The sequence below is a fragment of the Drosophila eugracilis genome, unplaced genomic scaffold, assembly GCF_018153835.1.
Source record: "Drosophila eugracilis isolate 14026-0451.02 unplaced genomic scaffold, ASM1815383v1 contig_616, whole genome shotgun sequence".
Taxonomy (NCBI): Eukaryota; Metazoa; Arthropoda; class Insecta; order Diptera; family Drosophilidae; genus Drosophila; species Drosophila eugracilis.
The window spans coordinates 884816-907729 of record NW_024573499.1 but is presented as its reverse complement, the minus strand read 5'-3'; the positions used below and the strand labels follow the sequence as shown (position 1 = coordinate 907729).

The 22914-nt window shown below is 46.0% G+C and overlaps 8 protein-coding genes across 9 annotated transcripts; 4 read left to right on the top strand and 4 right to left on the bottom strand.

The window, feature by feature from the left end:
- Window positions 1-343: 343 nt before the first annotated feature.
- On the top strand, window positions 344-1992 carry LOC108111399 (vacuolar protein sorting-associated protein 16B). Its single transcript, XM_017220834.2, is given in 2 exon segments — window positions 344-1162; window positions 1164-1992. Coding segments are annotated over 2 exon segments (1344 nt in total). The 5' UTR covers window positions 344-496; the 3' UTR covers window positions 1842-1992.
- Window positions 1834-10063, bottom strand: LOC108111397. Its single transcript, XM_017220832.2, is given in 17 exon segments — window positions 1834-3815; window positions 3879-4019; window positions 4021-4347; window positions 4402-4638; window positions 4695-4776; window positions 4840-5009; window positions 5070-5185; window positions 5242-5374; window positions 5435-5662; window positions 5721-6024; window positions 6093-6635; window positions 6697-7007; window positions 7070-7602; window positions 7880-8417; window positions 8478-9064; window positions 9239-9402; window positions 9466-10063. Coding segments are annotated over 17 exon segments (5898 nt in total). The 5' UTR covers window positions 9573-10063; the 3' UTR covers window positions 1834-2438.
- A 109-nt stretch (window positions 10064-10172) lies between these two features.
- LOC108111434 (protein claret segregational) lies at window positions 10173-12626 on the top strand. Its single transcript, XM_017220901.2, has 3 exons — window positions 10173-10523; window positions 10583-11214; window positions 11270-12626. Exons 1-3 carry the CDS (start codon window positions 10286-10288, stop codon window positions 12509-12511), a joined length of 2112 nt encoding a protein of 703 aa, XP_017076390.2. The 5' UTR covers window positions 10173-10285; the 3' UTR covers window positions 12512-12626.
- LOC108111435 (3'(2'),5'-bisphosphate nucleotidase 1) lies at window positions 12499-13724 on the bottom strand. The gene is made up of 2 exons (XM_017220902.2): window positions 13223-13724; window positions 12499-13161 (listed from the first exon to the last, which is right to left on the bottom strand). Exons 1-2 carry the CDS (start codon window positions 13608-13610, stop codon window positions 12617-12619), a joined length of 933 nt encoding a protein of 310 aa, XP_017076391.1. The 5' UTR covers window positions 13611-13724; the 3' UTR covers window positions 12499-12616.
- A 237-nt stretch (window positions 13725-13961) lies between these two features.
- LOC108111291 (electron transfer flavoprotein subunit beta) lies at window positions 13962-15198 on the top strand. 2 transcript variants are annotated; one of them, XM_017220680.1, is made up of 4 exons: window positions 13962-14036; window positions 14096-14149; window positions 14273-15004; window positions 15065-15198. In XM_017220680.1, exons 2-3 carry the CDS (start codon window positions 14099-14101, stop codon window positions 14981-14983), a joined length of 762 nt encoding a protein of 253 aa, XP_017076169.1. In that variant the 5' UTR covers window positions 13962-14036; window positions 14096-14098; the 3' UTR covers window positions 14984-15004; window positions 15065-15198. The 2 variants fall into 2 exon arrangements, with proteins under 2 accessions (XP_017076169.1, XP_017076168.1); XM_017220679.1 differs by having other exon boundaries at window positions 14273-15198.
- A 134-nt stretch (window positions 15199-15332) lies between these two features.
- LOC108111431 (caspase) lies at window positions 15333-17224 on the bottom strand. Its single transcript, XM_017220897.2, has one exon. The coding sequence runs from the start codon at window positions 16999-17001 to the stop codon at window positions 15982-15984; it is 1020 nt and encodes a 339-aa protein (XP_017076386.1). The 5' UTR covers window positions 17002-17224; the 3' UTR covers window positions 15333-15981.
- A 370-nt stretch (window positions 17225-17594) lies between these two features.
- LOC108111432 lies at window positions 17595-21391 on the top strand. The gene is made up of 8 exons (XM_017220899.2): window positions 17595-17834; window positions 17944-18036; window positions 18271-18864; window positions 18923-19261; window positions 19325-19531; window positions 19590-20137; window positions 20200-20275; window positions 20333-21391. The coding sequence occupies exons 1-8, from the start codon at window positions 17673-17675 to the stop codon at window positions 21242-21244; spliced, it is 2931 nt and encodes a 976-aa protein (XP_017076388.1). The 5' UTR covers window positions 17595-17672; the 3' UTR covers window positions 21245-21391.
- On the bottom strand, window positions 21385-22820 carry LOC108111433 (D-beta-hydroxybutyrate dehydrogenase, mitochondrial). The gene is made up of 2 exons (XM_017220900.2): window positions 22343-22820; window positions 21385-22278 (listed from the first exon to the last, which is right to left on the bottom strand). Exons 1-2 carry the CDS (start codon window positions 22456-22458, stop codon window positions 21387-21389), a joined length of 1008 nt encoding a protein of 335 aa, XP_017076389.1. The 5' UTR covers window positions 22459-22820; the 3' UTR covers window positions 21385-21386.
- Window positions 22821-22914: the final 94 nt, after the last annotated feature.

Below are 22914 nucleotides of genomic sequence, written 5' to 3'. Positions count from 1 at the left end.
TTTTTTAGGAAAGTAAATTTGTTCTTATTGGTTGCAATTTTTAAAGGAGTTCTTCAAATTTATTTTTTAAATTTATTGATTTATAATATATATATAGTTTTATTTTAATTTTCAGCTTAGATTTATGATAACTAAATGTGGAGTGACCAAAACATTCATCCTCTGGTTTTTAAAATTCATAAGTAATTAAACATCAAGTTGAACACCTTTACGTAAAGTTATGAAATCTCAAAATAGATTTTTAAACATTTTTATATTTCAAATACAGTGGGACCATGTATAAAAACAGAAAGCTGGTAGTGGTAAATATTTATTAGTTTTAACTGCGGCCACACTGGCCAAAACAAAAACAAAGAAGTTATTATCTAAAGTTTAATACGTTTTTATTCCAAATTCTGTTACGAATTCTCACATCTAACCCAGAAGCAGTACAGCGCTTTTTAAACCAGTTCTCCTAACGGAGCCAGTTGCTCCTTATCTACAAACCATATCCATTATGGACCTACAATTCGACAGTGAAACCTATTGGAACCGATCCTCCCGAGCGGCGTTCAGCTTTGACGATGAAGACGAGGTGGACATCGCCCCGGATTTAGCTAGTAATGGAATCCTCGCCGATGACACCATTTCGGAGGCCAGCTTCAACAACAGTGTTGTCCTGAACCTTTCGATTAAATCCATTCTAAGCGAGGAGGCCCTAAAACTAGTGCTCCAGGAGCAAGCTCTTGATGACAGGGTGCTGCCCAAGGGCGTCTCTCCGGAGGAAGAGCTAAAGCTCCTTCGTCGCCAACTTCAGAGCACTTTATATAGTCCAAATCTGGAGGCCACAGCCCAAAAGTTGCTGCAGGGAAAGACGGCGCCCTTGGAAATGTTTAAATCTTTACAAGAGAAACAGCAGCTACTGGACACCCTGACGGCCCAGGGTGGTGGTCATGCCGTCATTACTGTATTACTATTCCTCAAGAGAACACTTAATACAGTGCAATTCCATGGGATTCTAAGGGAAAGACCCAAGACATTGGAACAGTACTTAAGTTATCTAAAAGAAAGCGGCGACCTGGCCAGTCATATAGAGCTACTGCAGCGATTTGGACGTCATCAGGAAGCGGCTTTAAAACAGTTTCAGGCGGCCCTGGCCGCTGGAGATGTGCCAACACGAAGAAAAACATCTCCAGCTTCTGGTAGATGCCTATGCCAATGCGGGAGTAGGTATCATACCGCTCTACGAACAGGTGTTTCATGCCGCTTTTAAGATGCAACAGCTGATGGAGAAGGAAAATGCCCTAGGCAAATTTCTCCCTGATCAACCGACCCCCATTGAGATACTCTACGCCTGCTGCCAAGCCAACAGCAATTGGAAGGAACAAGACATGCTGAAGCCCGTTTCCCCACAGCGATTTGCCACCGATCAGCAAATATCCCCGGCCCAGTACGAATGGACTGCCCTGAATGAAAGGGCTCAGGCCCAGGCTTATGCGGATCTGGAGTGCATATTCGAGAGAGTGCCCAGTTGGCATCCACTGAAAACCAAGCAGTTCCACATTAGCTTCGATTTGACTCTGGCCGTTCTTCGACTTTACGAACTGCAGGCTCCGTCCACCGTTCTTCAGTTATTTCTCTCCAAGATGGGCAACAGTGTTGAGAAACTAGCACTAGCCCAGCGGGTTAAGTGTATAAAGGCGGTTATAGATGCAATGGTCGGGTTAAAGCAGCAACAGGAATTGCAGCAACTCAAGGAAACCCTGCCCGACCGATCCGAGGAGCAGTTCTATTGCGAGAATGCCATAAAAAGCCTGCAGAGTAAGCGATGGACCACGGACAACATCAAGCTCAAACTGTAGAATCGTCTCTCTTTTATTTGTATAAACGTATTTTATTGTTAATCATATATATGTGTATATAATTATATTAATTCTACTCTGATTTTATTAAATAATTGCAAATCACAAGCTGAATATCGAATAAAAAACAAAAATTTGTATGTTATGTGTATATCCTGCAGCCTCCTTTTGATCTGTTCGATGAGCAGTTTTGGATTACTTTCTTTCGGTTTTAGGTTTTAATAAAGTTGATTGAAAAAACAAATAAAAGCTGGCGCAGCCAATGGCAAACAAAGCGTTACAAAAATTGGATTCTTTAAACAAATTGTTTGTCTTAAACATTTCTTTTAAATAACAGCGCTGTAAAAAGCATTTGATGTATAAATAACCGCAAACAACAATTATGGTATATATATAGTTACGCGTAAACATGTAAGGGAAGAAGGGGGTTGGGCTTATATGTGTTAAGGGCAGTCCCCGGCTCGTAGACTGAATTTATAACGAAACATATTAAACAAGACGGACGACAAAGACGGTCCCTCAACTGATGCGTGTCGAACGAAAGTTGCCAAGACTCAGAATCTGAACCGGAAACGGGACTCCAGGGCCCAGCCACTGCTAATTGGAAGCTTCGCAGTCCGAGTAGCTGAGCAGGCGCTGGCACAAGATCGTCTTGAACTTGACCGTAAAGCTATCGAATATTACATCGGTGTCCTGCAGCTGCTGCTGTTGGTGCTCCTGTCCTGCGGACGTTGCCGCCTGATTGCTGTCCGCCGCTGCAATAAGCTGCTTGAACTTCTGGTTGAGATTCTGCTCCAGCGTCGAGTTATTGTTGTTGAAGTAGAAGACGTAGGCCAGTTCCAGCAGATAATAGTCCAGGTCGCCCATGAAAAAACGCTCACACTCGAGCATGTCGAATTTGCGCTCCAGGAAGTGCAGACACAGGTGGTATATGAGGTGTTTCAGATCAGATCTCCTCAGCGGCACATAGCCTGTATCCTTGCTAAAATACTCAAACAACTTGAGGGTGCGCTGGGCGGAATCGCAGCTTTGCAGGCACAGCCGAAAGGCTTCGACGAACCGAAAGTTGAGCATGCAGATACGTATGCGGTACTCGTTGCGATTTGGACGGGCGCACTCGCCAATCTTGTCGGGATTATACAGACCATGAAAGGCGTACAAACAGTAGTGGATGTAGTGGCGCAACTGTTGAAGTGAAGAGTCCCCGAGTTCATCGGTGCTCTGCGTATAGGTGCTGGCATCGTCATCATCACGGCCCAGCAACTGCTCTGCGTTCACAGGAACTCCAGAACCCATGGCTTGATCCGGTAACGGAACATAGCTCTGCTCCTCGGGAGTGTAGTCCATATCTAGTGAACTGTGTGCCTCGCCCAACACTGGAGCATTGTATGAGAAACTTGCATCGTTCTGACTTAGATTCTCTAGACTGCTAAGCATGTCATCGGAGTCCTGACCAGTGGCCGCGTGCTCCGTACTGCTCTTATAGTTCGGGGTTCCCACAGAGTAGTGCTGATCGAAACTTATGTTTGCCGGCTGCAGGAAGTGCGGCTGATATGGTGGCATGACCTTCAGGTATCTGACCGGATCCTGATCTAGTCGGATTCGTGGCCTCGGCAAATTGATCTCCACGGGCGCTTCCACACACTGACTTTCAAATCGCATCAATCGCTTAGTCGTCGGTAGGCACACCACTCTCTGTCGCATCCTTTCTACGCTGGGTCCCAAATCTCGGCCACATTGACCGTTCGAGTTGCCTCCAAAGGCTCGCACAATGTGATCGGTGGTCATAACCAGCGTAAAGTCTGCACCGCAGTCTACGTACATTGGGCTCTCGATGCTGTCAATAGGGGAGGGCTTGAGAACCGCCCGCCGATCCTTGTCTTCGGTCCCTAGTTGGTGTTCCAGGTTCTTTCCCCACGTGTATAGCGTACAGCTGGACGAGATCAGGCAAAAGTGGAACAAGCCGCTAGAAATCTGGAAATTTGAAATAAATAATAAAAAAGATTTTTCTGACACATTTTTTGATACTTTACATACCTGCAGGATTTGGCCTGCCACCTCGCTGGTATCCACCAGATGAGGAGTCAGGTGCTCCGTGGGGTCCGGTTCAGGGGCAGGAGCCGGTACAGAAACCACAGTGGCTGGAGGTTTAACCCGCTTTAAATATTTCCGGCTCTCGTGTACACGCCGGGGCAATTATTTCGGTAGCATCTGATGGCGCAGCCTCGTCCTGCTTGTCCTGGCAATCTTTGGTGTCACTGGTGGCCTTCGGTGTGGCACCAGCCACCACCGCAGCATAGGACGTGGTGGGCTCCACCAAGGTGTTGGTACCCGTGATGGGTGCCGGCAGCAAAGTGGCTTCCAGTTGCTTGCTCAACAGCTCTCGCTGCTGGTTCTCCTCTAATTTTTGCTTGGCGTTCGCGCGCCGCTTGATTTGATTGGCTAGACGCAAAGCTTGCGGCGAGCTTCCCCAAGTGTACAGACGATCGTGTTCGTCTACAGCTAACTGTGAGAGGATAAGGAATGTAGTCTGGATTGCATTCCTATTCCCTTAACTTACATTGGTAAAAAATTTGGTGTGTATCAGTCTTAGGCTGCAGCCGCCCACTTCAAGACGCACTGGCACGTTCATCTTGGTGTCGCTTCCGTGATCGCTGTTACCGGTGCCCAGCTGGCCAAAGTGATTTGAGCCGAACACGTAAAGCTCGTTGCCGCAGTAGTTAGCCTCCATGTAGTTGTTGGGTGCTCCACACAGCACCAAAGTGTGCGCATGGCCCAGCGATATTTGTAAAATTTTCTAAACCATAATAAACCATTTAGTTTATTCATTCATCAGTAAATCAATGAACTCACCTTATATTTGAAAAAACTGACTAGTTGTGGAGTAGATATATTCTCGCAGCTTCCCTGTCCCAACTGGCCATAGACGCCCCATCTGGAATGGGTTTATTTATAACTTAGCTCACTTAATCAGCTACCTAAGTTCTTTCAAACTTACCCCCACATATAGAGCTTGCCATCCGCGACAGCCGCATTATGATATTGCCCCGCCTCGAGCATAGTTATATTCATGCCATCCAAAGCCGTCACCAGCATCGGTTGCAAAGCCATTTGCATATGTCGACCGATTCCCAGTTGACATAGATTGTTATTTCCCACAGAATAGAGCTAGAAATATCACAGCCAATTAATATAATACCCAATGCAAATCCTTGCTAGAGAACCTACGCCATTATTCGTTAGAATAAGAGTGTGCTGTCGTCCACACTTGATAGCATGGACCTGCAAATTGAGCTGGGAGAGGAGATCTAGACTTTTTACAGCATGTGCTGGCTCAGGCGGTTCTAAAAGATATTATTTATATTAGATAAATATATCATAAAAAGGCAATAAAATCAACCTGTTGACTTTTGAGCACTGTAATAACTGGGAATGCCACTAGAGCCCCAAAAGTAGGCGGCACCATCCACAACACAGGCGCAGTAGGCACAACCAGCTGAGATCGGTTTGAAGCGTGATGATTCAATGGCAAACTAAGAGAATAATATCTAATTAAAGCGATAACAATAAAGGAAACTAGCTATAAGACTTGCCTGATTGTCTTCATAGTTGATACGGAAATTCGATAAAGCATTTACAATAGAATCATGCTTCACTCGCTGGGATTCCATATGTATGAGCACTGCCAAATATGTTTCAATTAGACTTTTGCAAAACTCAAACAATTGGGGATTATTATCGTTCGATATCGCGCAGTCACTGTTGTGGGACACAATGGGCCTTAAAGCAGGCGAAAACGGATTCAATTGCTTGGACAGACGCTGAAAAATTTTAAATTTTAATAAGTAAGTTAAAGATATTACAAATAGTATTCTTTACCTGTAATACACATGGTCTTATGTGATCCAGCTTTTCCTGAATGAAGGCAAAGTAATCCATGGACACATGTGGCAAGTAGGTTATTGTCTCCATGAATATGTTCTCGCTCAGATTGTACAGGCAGACGTTGAGCTCATTGTACCAGCCAAACTCTTGGGCAACCACACTGATCAGAGCATTGAAAGTATCCAAACATACACCTCGTATTTTCGCCAAGATAATTGCCGATGAGAAAAGTCCACTTTGGCAAAGAACAATGCTCGTCATGTTGGTGTGATATTTGCTATTGGTCACCAAAAAGTTCCTAAAATATATATGGAAAGCGTTTTAAAAAATTATACAAGGTTAAAAGCGTAACTTTTTTCAACTTACCACAGGGGTATATAATTTTTGTCGTTTACTGCCTTCTCGGCCATTGTGATGAGCAGCAAGTTGGCCAAATGAAACTGCGACGAAGGCGACATTTGAAGGGCGCTAATTGACTCGTCCACACCATAATGATAATCGCTGCAGACAGCGCCGCTGATTACATCCTCTTCCTCGTGTTTCTCGGGCAAAATCATACGGACATCCTCCGAGTGCCTATAAGTAATGTCACCTAGTATGCCCTTAAGCAGAGGGTGACCCAAGTACCGCGATCTTAGGAGATATGTGGACTTTAGGGCCATAGCACTGAGCTGCATCAGGGCGTATGTATGTCCATACATTGCCAGTTTTAGAGCTGTGCGTATCGGTTTCACTCGAGCCTTGTTGTACGTGAGCAGAGCCTGGGTAATCTTCTTTCGCCTGAGCAGGTAATCCCCGGCAAACTCGATGCACTGTTCGAATGAAAGGTCGAAAGTATTGCAGAAGTCACGGCACTGATTAAACTCGTTCTGCAGGGCGGCATCAAGAAACAATTCAAAAGGCTCCTTTCTGTAAGTAGTGTTTGCCATTTATAAAAAAAATCGTAGGAAATACCGAATTTATAACCCACCTTAGCTGTATGGTATACACATTCTTATTGGTGATCACATAGCTAGGATCGTAGTTGATCTTCGGGAACTCTGATTGCATTATCTCCATTTGCCGCAAGGAAAACTCACTGCTCACATCGGCCGTCTCATAAAACTGTATGTAGTCCATAGGCGTATGAATATCCTTCAGCTCAAACGCTTTGGCCTTTTCCTCTTTGGTAAGCGTCTCTGGTTGGGCGGCGGGACTGCGATACTGTGCCATTTGATATAAGTGCAGCACAGTTTCATTCTCGAAACGAAAGAGACCTAACTGAGCCATGCTGTTAAAGCGCTGCATAAACATATTCAATATTAGGAACTGGATAAAAATCATTAACATTGCCCGAAACTCACATCTTCGTCGGAGGTATGCAGAGAGGCCATTGCGCTGCTAATCACACTCACGGCATTGATGGCATTACTGGGCATATCGCTTTGATCGAGGCTCGATGTAGCCGTAGTCGTTGCACTGGTCGTATCGCTCTTTTGGGCACTAATCTCGGCCTGCTCCAGCTTTTCAATGTCCGCGTCCCGATTCTCCTTATCTGTATTGGCGACCAGGGGATCCTCAAGCGAGGATGCAGCTGTGGAAATCGCTGAATCGCTCCGACAATGCAGGTCCACGTAGTGTATACCGTAGAGTATGTTGGAGCTTATGAGTATTTCCTGGGTGTGCTTGGGGATCTTGTAAACGAACAGCGGCTTTAAACTGATATCGATGCTGTGAACGGTTAAACTGTGGCTATTGCTATGCAGAGCACTCAACAGGAAGGTACTTCGCAGATTCTGGATGGTGTAGAAGGATCCGGTGGTGGTTCCCAGTGGCTCTGGTGTTACCGACGGCGAATCCATGATTGCAAACGAGCCCATCGTCGAGTCCGGCATAACTATAATCAAAAAAGACGGATTACGATGAGTATAGCCTATTAAAAATATACTTAAGCTGTTTCTACTTGGTCTGTCAAGTGTGAGAGTTGTTCAAACTCACCACGCAGGCGACGCTTCAATTGATGCAACAGTTCTCTCAAAACTGCACACCAATAAAAAAATATAAAATACACAATTAAACGGCATTTCAAAATTAACAGATAAACACAATGTAGGCAAGAAAATATGTTAAAGTGGGGAATGGAAAAAACAATTTTTTTTTGTCAGCTTACGCACATTCATCAAACTTTTGACGCTGATCGGAAAGTCGCATCTTGATGGCATGCAGCTTCTTCGATCCAAGGCTCTTGAGCGACGCGAGGCGGGCTCTTGTGGCGGGCAGAATGCCATCCATGCTGCCCGCTGGCAGTTGCTGTTGCTGGAAACGGACGCCTCCTTGCTCGCTGTTTTGTCGGGCCACTGCCTCGCTGTAAGAAGGTGGCGCCGGCGGTGGTGGCGCATCTGCACTCGTAGTATCCGCAGACGCCGGGACGGTGGACGACTCTGCGGCGGTCGCTGCTTGACTACTACATGCTGCGTCCTCGTTGGTCTGCGGTACAAAGACATCTTCTTCTAACTGACTGCTGTCTGATGCCGGATCGGAGCTATTGCTTTGCCGAGCACCGATCGTCGCACTATGTTGTTTCTCCTGCACAGACATCACGATTTGCCAGGCACCCTCTCGGGTCGTTGGGGAACTGTCGCCGGGATAAACGTACTTTATTGCCTTTTGCTCTAGGAGGAGCTTGTATTGCTGCTTCAGCGAAGAGGTTATCTGAAAGGCGGTATGTAGGTGATTATAGTATTCTTTTTAAAATGTTGATCAAATTCTTACCAGCAGCATGACGCCATCGTACGCCTTGTCCTTGCAGATAACCAGGCGCATCACAGATCCGTTTTCGATGGCAGTGCTAGCGATCATGGGACAGTTGGGACTCAGGCCTACAAAGCAGATGGAGCCATCTGAGTAGCCGATAATGGCCCTATTTTGGCCGCTGTTTGTCTTCCACCAGACAACGGACAGCGGATACGGACAGGTCTTCGACGCCATGAATGAGATGGTCATCACCTGGCTATTGCCAGTAACATCGATCGCCTGCTGCTGCGGCGGTGGGTGCGCTGACTCCTCTGTTCCGCTATTGCCAACAAGCATATGCTCTGGCAGATCGTGGCCAAGTGGCTCCTCCTCCTCATCCTGCAGTTTAGCCTGCTCCAGGTTGTCGGCCAGCTGCTCTACCGATGGCTCGTCTTGAACCGTAGAGTGGTTGGGGCATTTCTTGGAGTTGGGGCACTCGTGGGGACCCACGAAGGGTATGATGTAGGAGGTGACCTGAGTGGTGCTGTATAGCGAGCAGGCAGGCAATCCATTTAATTTATCCACCAGCGCCAGGGCGGGCACAATGTGCAGCGTATTGTCAAAACCTGTTGATGGATCAGTGGTCAGTGAAGTGTAATATTCGATCGTTAAATCAAAACAAAGGCAACAAACAAACGCATCAAAAAATCAATAACCACACACGCACACATGGGGCCAAAGTAATTTTAGCAACACCACCATCACCCCCCAAACAGAAAGTGGGTGGTACTTATACTCACATAGCACCAGCAGCCAAATGCCCGCCGGATCGAAACAGACGTCGTGGATAACGCGGTTTCGGAACCAGGATATCATCTTAACCACCTCCTGGCCGGAGGTGGCGCTGATGTACCGCAGCAGGATCTCATTTTCCTCGGTGACAAGGCATAGAAACTGCCTGGAACTGAACAGAATGAAACAATCGTACATAATAGTAATCAAATAGTGCAACAAGATTAACAATTACTTTTCATCCAGACCCGCAGTCACCGCGGAAAGCTTGCAGCTGATATTGGTGACCAGCGGGCGCAGCTCGAACATGCCAAGTTCCTTGAGCTCCGCCTGCCCCGACATCTCGAGGGGATTCGCGGTCGTGGGAGCGGACTAAGCCAATTTTAATTCACAAAATCCGTGCAAGGAACTTTTTCCAATTTCCGAATGAAAACAAACTAGAGGTGGGTGCGTGAGACCTGCGCCCGGGCTGGCAACGCCTTTGTCACGCAAAGATTTTCCAATTGGAATGCAGATTTCTGATATTTTTCAGAATAAGAAATCGATTTTAGGGAAAAGCGCGGCCTCCCTCCGCACTGCCTATACTAGCGAAAAGTTTAAAATTTGCTCAAGAAAGAGCACAGCAAATTGCTGTAATTGTCTGGCAACGCCACGCGTGCTGCGCACAAGTCTTCACTTTTCAGGCTGTTAAATTATCTAGCCCGACTTTTCCACGCAAAGCACGGTCTGTAAGTAGCAGGCACTATTTTCTACACCTTTTTAGGTGATTTTCACTCGCGAAAAACGCGAGTCAAGGCGAAAACTTGTGCCCGATGGTTAATGCTGCACTGAAACTGAAAACATCTGATTTGCAAACTAGAAGGAAGTTGACAACTCTGACTAGTCCAGTTAAACGGTCACACTTTTCCAGTGCATCCCTACAATCGAAAATAACGGCGGGAATTGAAGGCGTCGCTTGTCTCGAATATCAACAACGCCAAATAATTTGTAAACGTAATTGCAAGGAGCTAGACGAGCGGAATAGTATCTCTAACATTAAGTATAATTAGTTGGCTATGGAATCCCGATTACCAAAACCTTCGGGCATTAAACGTCCCCAGATGCCGGTGAAAACCATACTGCCTACAGATCGAATTCGCGCAGGGGGTCCTGCAGGATTGGGAATGGGACTAGGAGGTGCTGGTGGAGCCAGTGCCTTCAATGCAAACCAGACGTACTGCGGCAACTTACTGCCTCCATTGTCGAGGGACCTTAATAATCTTCCCCAGGTACTTGAGCGTAGAGGAGGCGGAGGTGAGTAAATGAAACCTAAATAAAATATTTGGATCTAAAATGTTGTTCAATTCGGACAGCGCGTGCTGCCTCTCCGGAACCCATGAAGATGACTAATAGGGCCAAGCTAAGACGCAGTCGGAGCGCCTGTGAACTTCGCGGAAATAAACGCACTGCTGTTGTTCCTTCATTGCCTACTATTCCCAGCAAAGTGACACGCCTTGCCAGCACGCTGACTGTTCCCAATCACCAACCGGTGAGGCCTGGTGCTACCGCTTCATCAGCAACAACCACAGCTGCTAAAAGACCACCAGTTACGCGTCCTGCTCCTCGTGTTGCGGCGCCAGCCACTACCAAAAAAACCGTAGGAGGAGCAACGAACGCAGGAACAAGCGCGTCTGCTGCCCCGACAAAACGTATCGCTCCTTATGACTTCAAGGCCCGCTTCCACGACCTTTTGGAGAAACACAAAGTTCTCAAAACCAAATACGAGAAGCAGACAGAGGACATGGGGGAGCTGGAGTCCATGCCAACGCAACTAGAGGAAGCGCAGAGCAAACTATTTGAGACGGAAACCTCTCTGAAGAGTATGCAGACTGACAACGAGTGTCTCCAGCGGCAAGTTAAGCAACATACCAAGAATATAGAGACAATCACATCAACGCTGGGCAAGACTAAAGAAGAGCTCTCTGAGTTGCAGGCAATACACGAGGTGAGAACCAAAACTAATCTAACCATTAAACAAATGTAATAACTGAGAATTGTAGAAAGTTAAAACCGAGCATGCCGCTCTAAGCAAAGAAGTGGTGCATTTGCGCAAGCGCACCGAGGAACTCCTGCGCAGCAATAAGCAACAGGCCGCGGAATTGGAAACTTGCAAAGAGCAACTTTTCCAGTCGAATATGGAGCGCAAGGAGTTGCACAATACGGTGATGGATCTGCGCGGCAACATCCGGGTCTTCTGTCGAATAAGACCGCCGCTTGAGTCTGAGGAGAACCGAATGTGCTGCACTTGGACGTACCATGACGAGGCGACCGTGGAGCTGCAAAGCCTAGACGGGCAGGCCAAAAGCAAAATGGGGCAACAGATCTTCTCCTTTGACCAGGTCTTCCATCCACTTTCCTCCCAGTCGGATATCTTCGAAATGGTTTCACCGCTTATTCAATCGGCTCTGGATGGTTACAATATTTGCATCTTTGCCTATGGACAGACTGGCAGTGGCAAGACATACACAATGGACGGAGTAGCGGACAGTGTTGGAGTCATTCCACGCACAGTTGATCTACTCTTTGACTCTATTAGGGGCTATCGCAATTTAGGTTGGGAGTACGAGATCAAGGCTACCTTTCTAGAGATCTACAACGAAGTGCTGTACGATTTGTTGAGCAACGAGCAGAAGGATATGGAGATTCGTATGGCCAAGAACAACAAGAACGATATTTACGTGTCCAACATAACGGAGGAGACTGTCCTCGATCCTAATCATCTGCGCCATCTGATGCATACGGCTAAGATGAACAGGGCCACTGCCTCAACGGCTGGCAACGAGCGCTCCTCCCGTTCTCATGCTGTTACCAAACTGGAGCTCATCGGTCGCCATTCTGAGAAGCAAGAAATTTCGGTGGGTTCGATAAACCTTGTTGATTTGGCCGGCTCGGAATCCCCGAAGACAAGTACCCGTATGACTGAGACGAAAAACATCAACCGCTCGCTTTCGGAGCTCACAAACGTTATCTTAGCGCTACTGCAAAAGCAAGATCATATTCCGTACCGAAATTCGAAGCTTACACATCTCTTGATGCCTTCGCTGGGTGGCAACTCAAAGACCCTTATGTTCATCAATGTTTCGCCGTTCCAAGACTGTTTCCAAGAGTCCGTAAAGTCTCTCCGGTTCGCTGCCTCAGTGAACTCTTGTAAAATGACAAAGGCTAAGAGGAATCGCTATATAAACAACTCGGTGGCCAATAGCAGCACACAAAGCAACAACAGCAACAGTTTCGATAAATAAAGATAGTCTTGTTCTCAGTTGTAACAATTTTAAAAATTTCTAACCTGTTATTCCTTAATTTATGTGTTTACTTTTAGTGCAAATAAACTAATAAAGTGCTGGAATTCAAAGTTTAGCTCCTACAGCCGCTCTCACCTCGGCGGGAATCTTTGCGACCAGTTCATAATGGTTCTGTCCCAGACTGGCCAGCACTCCTTGGCGGTTTGCGTGCTCAACATCGGCATTGTAAACATAGTGCTCGCCGTTTATGTTGGTAAGGCATCCGCCCTGTGCTTCCAGCACGGCCTCGGGAGCGCAGGTGTCCCACTTCTTGCACCCTGGCGTGGCAAAGACATAAGCGTGAGCCTTTCCCTCTAAAAGTTGGAGCACTTTAAATCCTGCACCTCCGACTTTTAGAACTTCAGTGGAAGCAAATGCATTTAGAGCCTTCTGGTGCAGTGCATTGGAATGCGAACGAGTGGTGGTTATGATAAACTGGCCTGGTGGAGCAGGGCTTGCTGTGAATCCTCCCGTACCCAAGCCCTTTAGGCCCCAAATGGTGCGACCCAGTTCACCATCGGGTTGCTGGTAGAAGGGCTGATGGATGATGCCGCCCACTGCAGAATCTTTGACAGCTATGCCGATCAATACAGTTACATGTTCTACGTATCCTGTGCGGAATAAGAAAGATTTTCTGTCAAATTTGGGACTGTGGAGGTTTTTTAAGCCTACCCTGTGTGTACTCTGATGTTCCGTCTAACGGGTCAACCCATATTACAAAGTCTTCCGGCTTGGCATCTTTCCACTCCGCTGGACAGCTTTGTTGCAGAAATCCTTCGTCCAGCTCGGTCACGAGATAATCGTCCGACACATTCAGGTCGGAGCCACCCTCCTCTCCAATGATCTTCACACTGGGAAACTTTTTAGTTAACGAAGCGATGATGCTGCGCTGTGCAAGCCGATCCGCCTCTGTCTGGGGATCATAGTCATCGTTCTTTCCTTTGTCCACGATTCCTAGATCGCCTTTCTTGAGAATATCTCGAATGATTCCTCCAGCTCGCTTTGCCGTGCTTATGGATGACGCCATGACACGCATGATCACAGGAGCTGTTGCAGCCATCGTTATCTTATTTGTTTTAAGATAAATTTACAGCAGATTTTCTATAAGAATGGAATGGGATGTTGTCGCCGCTGCGGAGAAATGTTTGCGGTGAAAGTACAACAGCTGATTGGAGCTAGAGAGGAGCAACATCCGCAGTTTGTTTAGTGTGGGAGTGGGCCGATTAATACTGATAAGAAATGGGTATTAACTTGGAATTTTGGAAAGTTCATTAAATGTCTTTTAATTATACAAATTTAAAGAAAAATGCGGAAATAGTTTAAATTCTTCAAAACTCGAAACCTTTTAAATTATTTAGCTCAAGCGTCTAGCTTTTAAAAGCTATAAGTAATCAGCAAAGCAGTGTGGCAACGCTGTCCGTCTACAAGACCTTTGGACCACCCGCTCCCCCGCCGCTAAAAATCAGTTCGTTTCCATCTTGAAGAGGTAAGTTCTTCAAATTAATAAAAAATTTAGCTTTCTTAAATAATAAAAATTATTTTCAGAAAATGGCGCGTGTTTTGGTTGGAGTAAAGCGTGTGATCGACTATGCCGTCAAGGTGAGCCTAGAAATCGCTTGTTGCGCATCTTCTTCCACTATTTTTTATCACTTGTTGCGTTTTGCGTAATCGGTTTAATTAAAGCGCAATTAAAGTATTTTCTACCTTCTCCCTAATGTCCAGGTCCGCGTCAAGCCCGACAAAACTGGTGTGGTTACCCAGGGCGTGAAGCACTCCATGAATCCCTTTGATGAGATCGCCGTGGAGGAGGCGGTCAAGCTGAAGGAGAAGAAGCTGGCTGAGGAGGTAATCGCTGTATCTGTGGGTCCTGCCCAGTCTCAGGAGGTAATCCGCACCGCCTTGGCAATGGGCGCCGATCGTGGAGTTCACGTGGAGATCCCTGCCGCTGAGTATGAGCTCCTGCAGCCCATCCACGTGTCAAAGATCTTAGCCAAACTGGCGCTGGACGAGAAGGCTGATCTGGTCATTCTGGGCAAACAAGCCATCGACGACGATGCCAACCAGACGGCCCAGATGACAGCCGCCGTTCTGGACTGGCCCCAGGGTACCTTCTGCAACAAGATCGAGAAGACCGACGCCGGTCTGACCATCACCCGTGAGATTGATGGGGGTCTGGAGACGATCAAGACCAAGACACCAGCTGTGCTGAGTGCCGATCTCCGGCTGAACACTCCTCGCTACGCCACGTTGCCAAATATCATGAAGGCCAAGAAGAAGCCCCTCAAGAAGGTCACTGCTAAAGATCTCGGCGTCGATACCTCACCCCGCATTGAGGTCGTCTCCGTGGAGGATCCCCCAGTTCGCCAGGCCGGAGCCACCGTTGCCGATGTAGATGCCCTGGTTGCCAAGCTGAAGGAGGGCGGTCACATCTAGATCTTCCTCAACTAGCAAATTGTGAGCGCAAATTCTACGTTTTTAATTAGTTGAAGTTATCAGAAACGTGCATTTATCCAGCCTCAAAGTCGGATCTGCTGACAGGCTTTAAAATTCTGCCCATCCCCGGTGTGCTTTAAGTGAAATCTAAATTGGAAATTATTTTCGTTGTGTCCAGCTCTAAGAATAAAGTGATTGTAAGCTCTAAAATCGTATAACAGGGTCATCCAATGACTCGTCTTGTCTATTTTGCTCTCTCCCGATGATGCCTTTTCAGGAAATCCCACTCAACTTGACGCCCAAAAACAGGCGGCGAGGTCAACACCCAATGGTCATTGATTCATTTTCATTGTTTTCAATCGTATTTATTAGCGGTAAACTTGAAAGGAAAACATTTGCTAAAGTGTTTTATATAAGAGTACAAATTCTATAGATAGTATATGTTGTTCAAAAACTTCTCAACTACAGGCTAAAGTCGTTGGTTTTTGTTTTGGACGATCATGACACACATGCTTACAATATAAAGATATTGATGTATAAAAATATTCAAAATAAGAGTTAATGGTCTGTAAAAAGATAAGGGTAGTTCAATGTTCCTGACCGAGAAGAGAAAAGGGGAAATCCTTATGAGATTTCAAAGGCAATGTTGAATTTTGAGATCGTTTTTATGAGCAGGAAAGTAAAATTTATCACGAAAAAAGTGGGACCAACAAAAAATGCAATTTAATCCTTTTACATTTCCTAGCCATCTTGAACTTAACACCCTTATATAAATACAGATGGCAAAAATGCGACAGTAATAAATGCCAATTGATAGATACTTTGCGCTTAAATAAAAAAAATAGGCAGTGAAACCAATCTCAAGAATTTGATCAGGGTAAAAAGTGTTTCATACAAATATGCTGCAAATCGGCCTTAGAATTTTTGTTTTATCTTAATTGCGTCTTGGTTTATCACACACCTCGCCGTAGCCAGTGCCCTATCCATACCAGTATCGATCAAACCCGTCCAGCTGGAGCCAGCTGCTTATCATTAAAGCGCAGAATGCGCGTCAGCATGGTGGTGATGCAGGGAATCTGCTTCTGCTGGTGCATCTCCGGCGTGTCCGGAGTGCAGGATTCAAAGTCTACGGCCACCCGTTGGCAAACAAAAGTGAGCAAGGTAAGGATGTCGAGACGTTTTCCATTAGCAGCAAACTCGGCGCACAGGCTCTGCATAAACCAGCTGCCGCGGGTGGTGTTTCGCCACGAATAGAATCCCGGAACAGTGGAGTAGGCGATCAGGAAATCAGCATGCACGGGTATCTTGTAGCTCATCGAAGAGTCGCCATCGGTTTCGGTCTGTGAGCGTTGCATGGTCACTCCGCCATCCAATCTATCTCCCTGACACGCTTGTATAAAGAACAACTTGGGCTTGCCCGCCAATGAGGGGCAGTGATTGGCCGTGAAAAAGCTCCATATATTTTCCAGCTTGTACTGAGTGTCCTTGGCGTAGATGTAGCCCATCTCGCCGTGCGACAGGATGGCCACTAGAATGCAATCGCTGTCGCTATGATTCTGTGAGGCTGCATACTCAACCGTCCTTAATATGTCCTTGTATCGGCTGTCCTTGTAAACAGTCACCTCAAAATCTAGCTGCTTCAGCACCCGCGTAAAGTTCTCACAATCGACATTGGTTCCTGCTCGGGACTTCAAAGTGGGCACCTCGAAGTGTTCGTGATTAAAGATCAGGGCCATTCCACGGTTCTTATGACGCATATTGTACTCGGCGGCGTGACGATCGGTGACCATTTTGGCCACATTTTTACGGTAGCTCGACGAGGGTGAGGTGTACGAGTTGGCAAGCTGCCCAATGGCTCCTGTACCATAAGGATGCGAGGCTCCTGTGACCAGTCCGCTGCTTCCCGAACCTCCTGCTCCAACAGAACCCAGAGCATCCGTGTGATCGTAAAGAGTCTCAGGATTTCCCACCCTTATTCCAACTTGATCACCAGATTCTCCGTTGCTGATGGCGTCCATGGTGAAATTCTCTCCTTGAGCCTGCGAAAATTGATGAGTCACAACCACTTCGAAACTGGTTCTTTTAAAATCGGAAAAAAATAATATGCACGACTTTGGGTAACTTTTTTAGTTCTGGGGAAAGTACGTGTTTCCGCGCAACAAAGACAAACAGTAATTAACTAACTATTACAGTGGCTTTGCTTTATCTTGATTATTAGTATGACCGCTGCAAGCAGTTGAAAAATCCAATATAGCGCCTGAATTAGAGATAGAACTGTGTACGTCGTGTCACGATATAAATTGGTTCAAAATATTAATATTTTATATTGTTGAACTGAACCTATATATTTAAAAATTGTGATCGCAAATAAAAGGAAAAGCCAATAATTCTATTAATATAGTCTATTATATTTTGGCTAAAATAGCGATCAAAGTATAATCCCAAAACAGGTCCAATATTTTGCTCAGTGTAAAAACACCCTTAATCTGAGGAAAATCATGTTTTGTTATTGGTTCTTTGTTTGTACTATTGTGCGACCGCGGGTAGATTTTTAAAAAATACGCCAAAATACCGTTTTAATACTGAAAAATACCGTGCACTGCATGGGCACACAGTCAGAAAGGTTTGAGACGCACTGTTAAAATTGTTGAATTGTTCCATTTTGTTTAAAAAATTAAGAAAATTGCCAATGTTCTGGACGCCAGAACATGTGGAGAGCATGCTGGATGTGCTCAAGACCTCCACAGATCGAACGGTCATTTACAAATGCCTAGTGAAGCTGCGCACCGATCTGGTGAAGGACAAAAATGGCATTGTTTTATTTCGTACGGCTGGGGGCGTTCACATCATGGTGGGTTTGGGAGTCACAACACTCATTGGGGTTTTACAGCCACTGCCCTGCACATCATAGGATCGTGATTCAAATCGATTTTTAAATGATAATTAATTACGTCTTCCAGGTGCGCTTGATTACGAAGCTGAATGAAAAGATAATGGAGGTGGTCCTGAGTATACTGGGAAACTGCTGCACGGATGAACAGGCTTGCATTGAGGTGAGCAAATCGGAAAAACTAAAAAATTTAAATAGCTTTTTATTCTAAGCTTAATATGGACATCGCCAAAACATTTTTATATATTATCATTTATAAAATCGAATCTCAAATTTAAAAAAAAGTCTGACAAGCTAATTCTTAAAAACTAAAAAAACTAAAAAAGTTATTTGACCTTAGTTTAATTGTAAAATATAATAATTCCGTATATCTTTTTAATAATAAAAATTTAATCAGGCAGTTGAATGCAAGGTGATTCCCCCGCTCGTGACCATTCTGAAGACCATACCCAATCCCGTTATTCAATGCCGCGCATGCCGGATGCTTGGAAACCTGGCCAAAAGCAAGAAGGCGTCCCAGTATCTTAACGTCCACTATGCGGCCATTGCCCCAGCCATTTGCCACATTATCGAGTCCACCAGCGCGGTGCAGACCCGCATCATGGCTTTCCGCGTCTGCCGTTTTCTCCTAACCAGCAGCCAATTTCTAAAGCACTTCCTCGTGGCCAATGGTTTCCTGCAGCTAATGCGGATTTTTCTGGCTGTGATGAAGAATACTGAGGCGCCCAAAGAGCCAGTTCCGGACATCGAGGTGTCTACGCTGATAGGGCTGAAGAGGAATCAGCATCGCGAGAAATATTTTGAGGAGGTGGCCAGGAACTTGGAGGGAGTACGTAGTGATATCTTTGACTATCAGATGCTCAAAAACGCTACAAGGAACTGTGACTATGCACTGCCCAAGGAGAATGAGGCAGCAGTTGAGTTGGCCCTTGAGATATTAAAGTGTCTAGTTCTTATATCAGCTCAGCAGATTGGAATGAAAGCTTGGGAGGTAAGTCATCTTTATCATTAATTTGCTTAAATTTCCTTTATTATTTCTCCTTTATTAGTCCATTTCCCGCAATACCTCATTAGCTTCGATCGTCTGCTTCGTGAAGGAGGACGGCGATCAGCGAGCTTCCGCTTTGAAAATCCTTTCAAACTTCTGCAAGGATCCCTGCGCCTTTTACATGCTGAGTACAGCGGATGCCATTGTGGCTGCCTGTGAGATGCTCATGGCAGTTAATATGGCCAAACCACTTAACGAGAGTGAAAGCCGGCATTGCATTAACATCATATTGACCCTGTCCACGGATGCCTGCAGTCGCTCGAAGATCCGAAGATGTGGAGCTCTGCGTAAGCTGGTGGCCATGATTCGGGACTCCAACTCGCAGAGCGAGCGATCATCGGTGAGTAAATTGTCATCCAAATCTAAACATAAGATAGTTATTATTCTGTTTTTTATCCAATAGCTTTTCCACATTCTCAACAACTTTCAATATGACAACTTAAGCATGGAACTTTTGCTTTATGAAGGACTTGTTCCGATGTTGGTAAGGGAATTGAATGATTACCTGACCAGCGATGATGAGCATCACAAACGTCGTCGAGAGGAGAGACTTCAAGGAGGCAAAAAAAGAAAACTGACGGATCCCACAACGCCAGAGACGCTAAGCAAGGTATATAATATAATACAGTGTTGAAGCACTTGCTAATTAACATTTTTTAATATTAAAGTTCTCAAAGACCCATGAGGCCTTAGGCTCGGACTTTGACTCACCGAGCAGCTCACCAAGGTCTTATCGAACAACCAGTCCATGCAGTTCGCGCAGCATGTCTCCGGTGTGCAAAGATCTACTGACAAATGATGACGACGACAACTATTCACCGGCCTGCAGTGATGACGAAGAAGATGAGGATGACGGCACAAGTAATAGTAATATGGATACAAGGGATCGCCGCATAGCCGCTAATCGTGCCCAGACTTCCAATGTTTTGGATATATTAAAACTAATTGATGAGGGAAGCGAGCCCATAGATGACCCGCTTTCCGACAAAGAAGATCTCGAGGAACTAAGCTCAGATGTACCACCGAAACTAGCCCAGTTCCGAAACCAAGCAGGCGACACCATCGACATTATTGAGAATCTTATCTATCGTATTACGCTGATGGTAAACAAGAGAGTGGAACTCGGAAAGCCGGAGACACTAGATACTCTGATAAGAGCAATCAACTTATTCGGGGCCAACAACAACTTCTCAAATGCCCTGACGAATATTCTACTGTGAGTTAAAGTAAAACTAAATATTTTTATTTATTCTAATAACCAGAGGTATAACGTTTTAGAGAGAGCCAGTTCTTTGCCCAGATCATCAAACATGGCGTGGTCCATCAGTTGTATCAACTCACCAAAGTGGAGGAGGTAAGTTAAATTCGATCTCAAAATATTCTAAATAATAAACATTACTTCTCTTTTTAGATGCGCAAAGATGGCTTCGCGTTCTTGGAGACACTTACCAATGTCGGAGAGTCCAATTATGGCAAGGAGGAGTTGGTGCGACTCCTGCGCTGCGACGATGTGAAAGCCCAACAGAGAGCAGCCATATCGGTAGCCTACATTATCAAGAGCCATCGTCTGCTCTATCAGTTCCTGTACGACGGAAATGCACTGAACCTGCTTTTTGACCTGATGCTACGCAAAAAGACCGAGGATAACTATGCTGACGAGGCAGTGGATGCGGTGACATCAATGGCCCGATATACCCTCGGCATTGTTTTACCAGAAGCAGAGCCCGCGGAGAGTACATCAGAGATTTGTAGCCAGAAACTAAGTGAATCCTCTACCCTGCATGACAACTGCGACATGAAATTCCTGGTTAGTGGAGAAGACGGTTCCTCCGTAACCATTGGCTTTAATAAGCAGTTGCTCTGCGAGGCCAGTGAGGTGTTCAACAAGATGCTCAACAGTGATTTCCGAGAAGGTCAGCATGGCGAGATTCAGCTGAATGATTACACGGCCAGTGGATTGCGATACTTTCTGCATTTAATCGTGTGCCATGAGCGGCACTTAACGGAGCTGGATTACCCTGCCCTGCTGCAAGCCTTCGAGATGTCTCGGGTGTACATCATACCCGAAATGGAGGATATCCTGCAGCAACGACTCATCCAGTTCCTGGACTCGCACAACTGCCTGCGCCTGCTGGAGTGGGCGCTAAAGAACTATCATGCTGAGCTGACGGAGACAGCCATCAGCTACTATCTCTGCTCCTCCCTGCCAGCGCAGGAAAAGCTTCAGCTATTCCGGGCTGCGGAGGACTCCACCTATGCCAGCGAGTGGTTCCAGCTACTCAACGATGCGGTATTCGAGCGGTGCCGCAGCACTGGCTACTAAATACTACCACCCAGTTGCGTTCTGTGATCGTCTTTGTCGTTTTCCATTCCCTGGATACAGCTCGATTTATTTGCCACAGCCCTTAGCCAAGTATTCCAATGTGCTACAATGTATATTTAAAATGTATAGACTACGGATTAATCTAAATCTTCTTCTGCCTATTTGTGGACTCATAGGTGGGCATGGCGCAGAAGCGCACGGTGAGCCAGTCCACCAGCGGAGTGGGACAAAGCGAAAAGAGCCAACGATAGAGGCGATATCTGCGGGGTTCCTCGATGTACAATGCTAAGGGTTGGGAGCTGGTCAAGGCATCTTTGAATTTCGCCAGCAAAGATTCGTTCTTCAGCCTATTGGGTGGCTTGAAGCCGCTTAAGATTTTCAGGTAACTATTGAAGGCTTCGAAGTAGGTGTCGTAAAGAGCATGTTGCTCCTGGCTGAAGGCTTCCCGCATCTTCTGAGCATGCTGCTGCTGACGCGCTGCAATGTTGCTATCCAGGACAAAGGATCCTGGTATAAAATTAACCACCTCCATGCCGTATTGCTGGAGTTCAACTCGTAGGGCATCTGTCCAAAACCTAAGGGCGGCCTTGGAGGCGGCGTAGGGACCCAATGCAGGAAGAGCCTGCAGTCCACAGTGACTGGTCACGTTGATAATCCTGCCCTGCTGCTGGCGGAGCAGTGGAAGCAATTCACGGGTTAGCCTCATGGTGCCCAGCAGGTTGCAGTTGATCTGCGTTTCGATCTGCTCGGGTAACTGCCACTCGAATTCCCCGAAGCACATTACTCCGGCGTTATTGATAAGTGCTGTTAGCCGATAGCTGGGATCCTTGGCCAGTATATCCCTAAGCTGCTGATGAACCTGGCGAATGGAGTCGGGTTCTAGAAGATCAAGTTCCAAGGTGTGCATCCTGGTAAGCCCGTCCTTAGAGGAATTTAAACTCTGCAGCAGCTTTGCTCCTTCGGATTTAACATTGTGACAGCAGGAAACCACGGTCATCTGCAGGGACTCATGGCAGTAAACGGCCATGGAGTGGCTATCCAGAAGCAAAAAACCATCCAGTTAGTACCTTTAACTTGTTTCAGGTTCAGTTACCTTACCCCAGTCCCGAATCGCATCCCGTGATCAGCACCACATGTCGGCTATCGACCTTCAGCTGGTTTCTACCCAATCCCAGCGTTCGTCCCAGGGCGCGAAGAAATTGACTACCGCTCATATCGCCAGTTCTCGAGTAACTAAAACAAAGATCCGATTTTCACTGCACCGAAAATAACAGATCCCAAAAAATGCAAAATAAGGCAAACCCGAAAATGAATATATGCATTCTGTATAAATATGTAACCATTATCTGTGGACGGATGGAAGAATACTGCTGTGTTTTTACCTGCTACTTAGGCTGGTCCTCAACATTGCTAGGTGGTTTTAAGATAATTTTAATCTATTTTGTGAAGAAATATCAAATTTTTTACATTTAAAGATAATTAAAAAGTGTACTGAAAAGCTTTCATAAACAATGTTTCCCTTGAGTGCGACTTGCATATGTGGAGATAGATACCATTGGTCCACCCTAATATACCTGCTTGTGTTACCTGACGATAAGCCAGGCCATGTACAAGTCATGTGCGACTCAGCTCCTTTTGCTTTATGATAGTACAAATAATTGGACAATTTG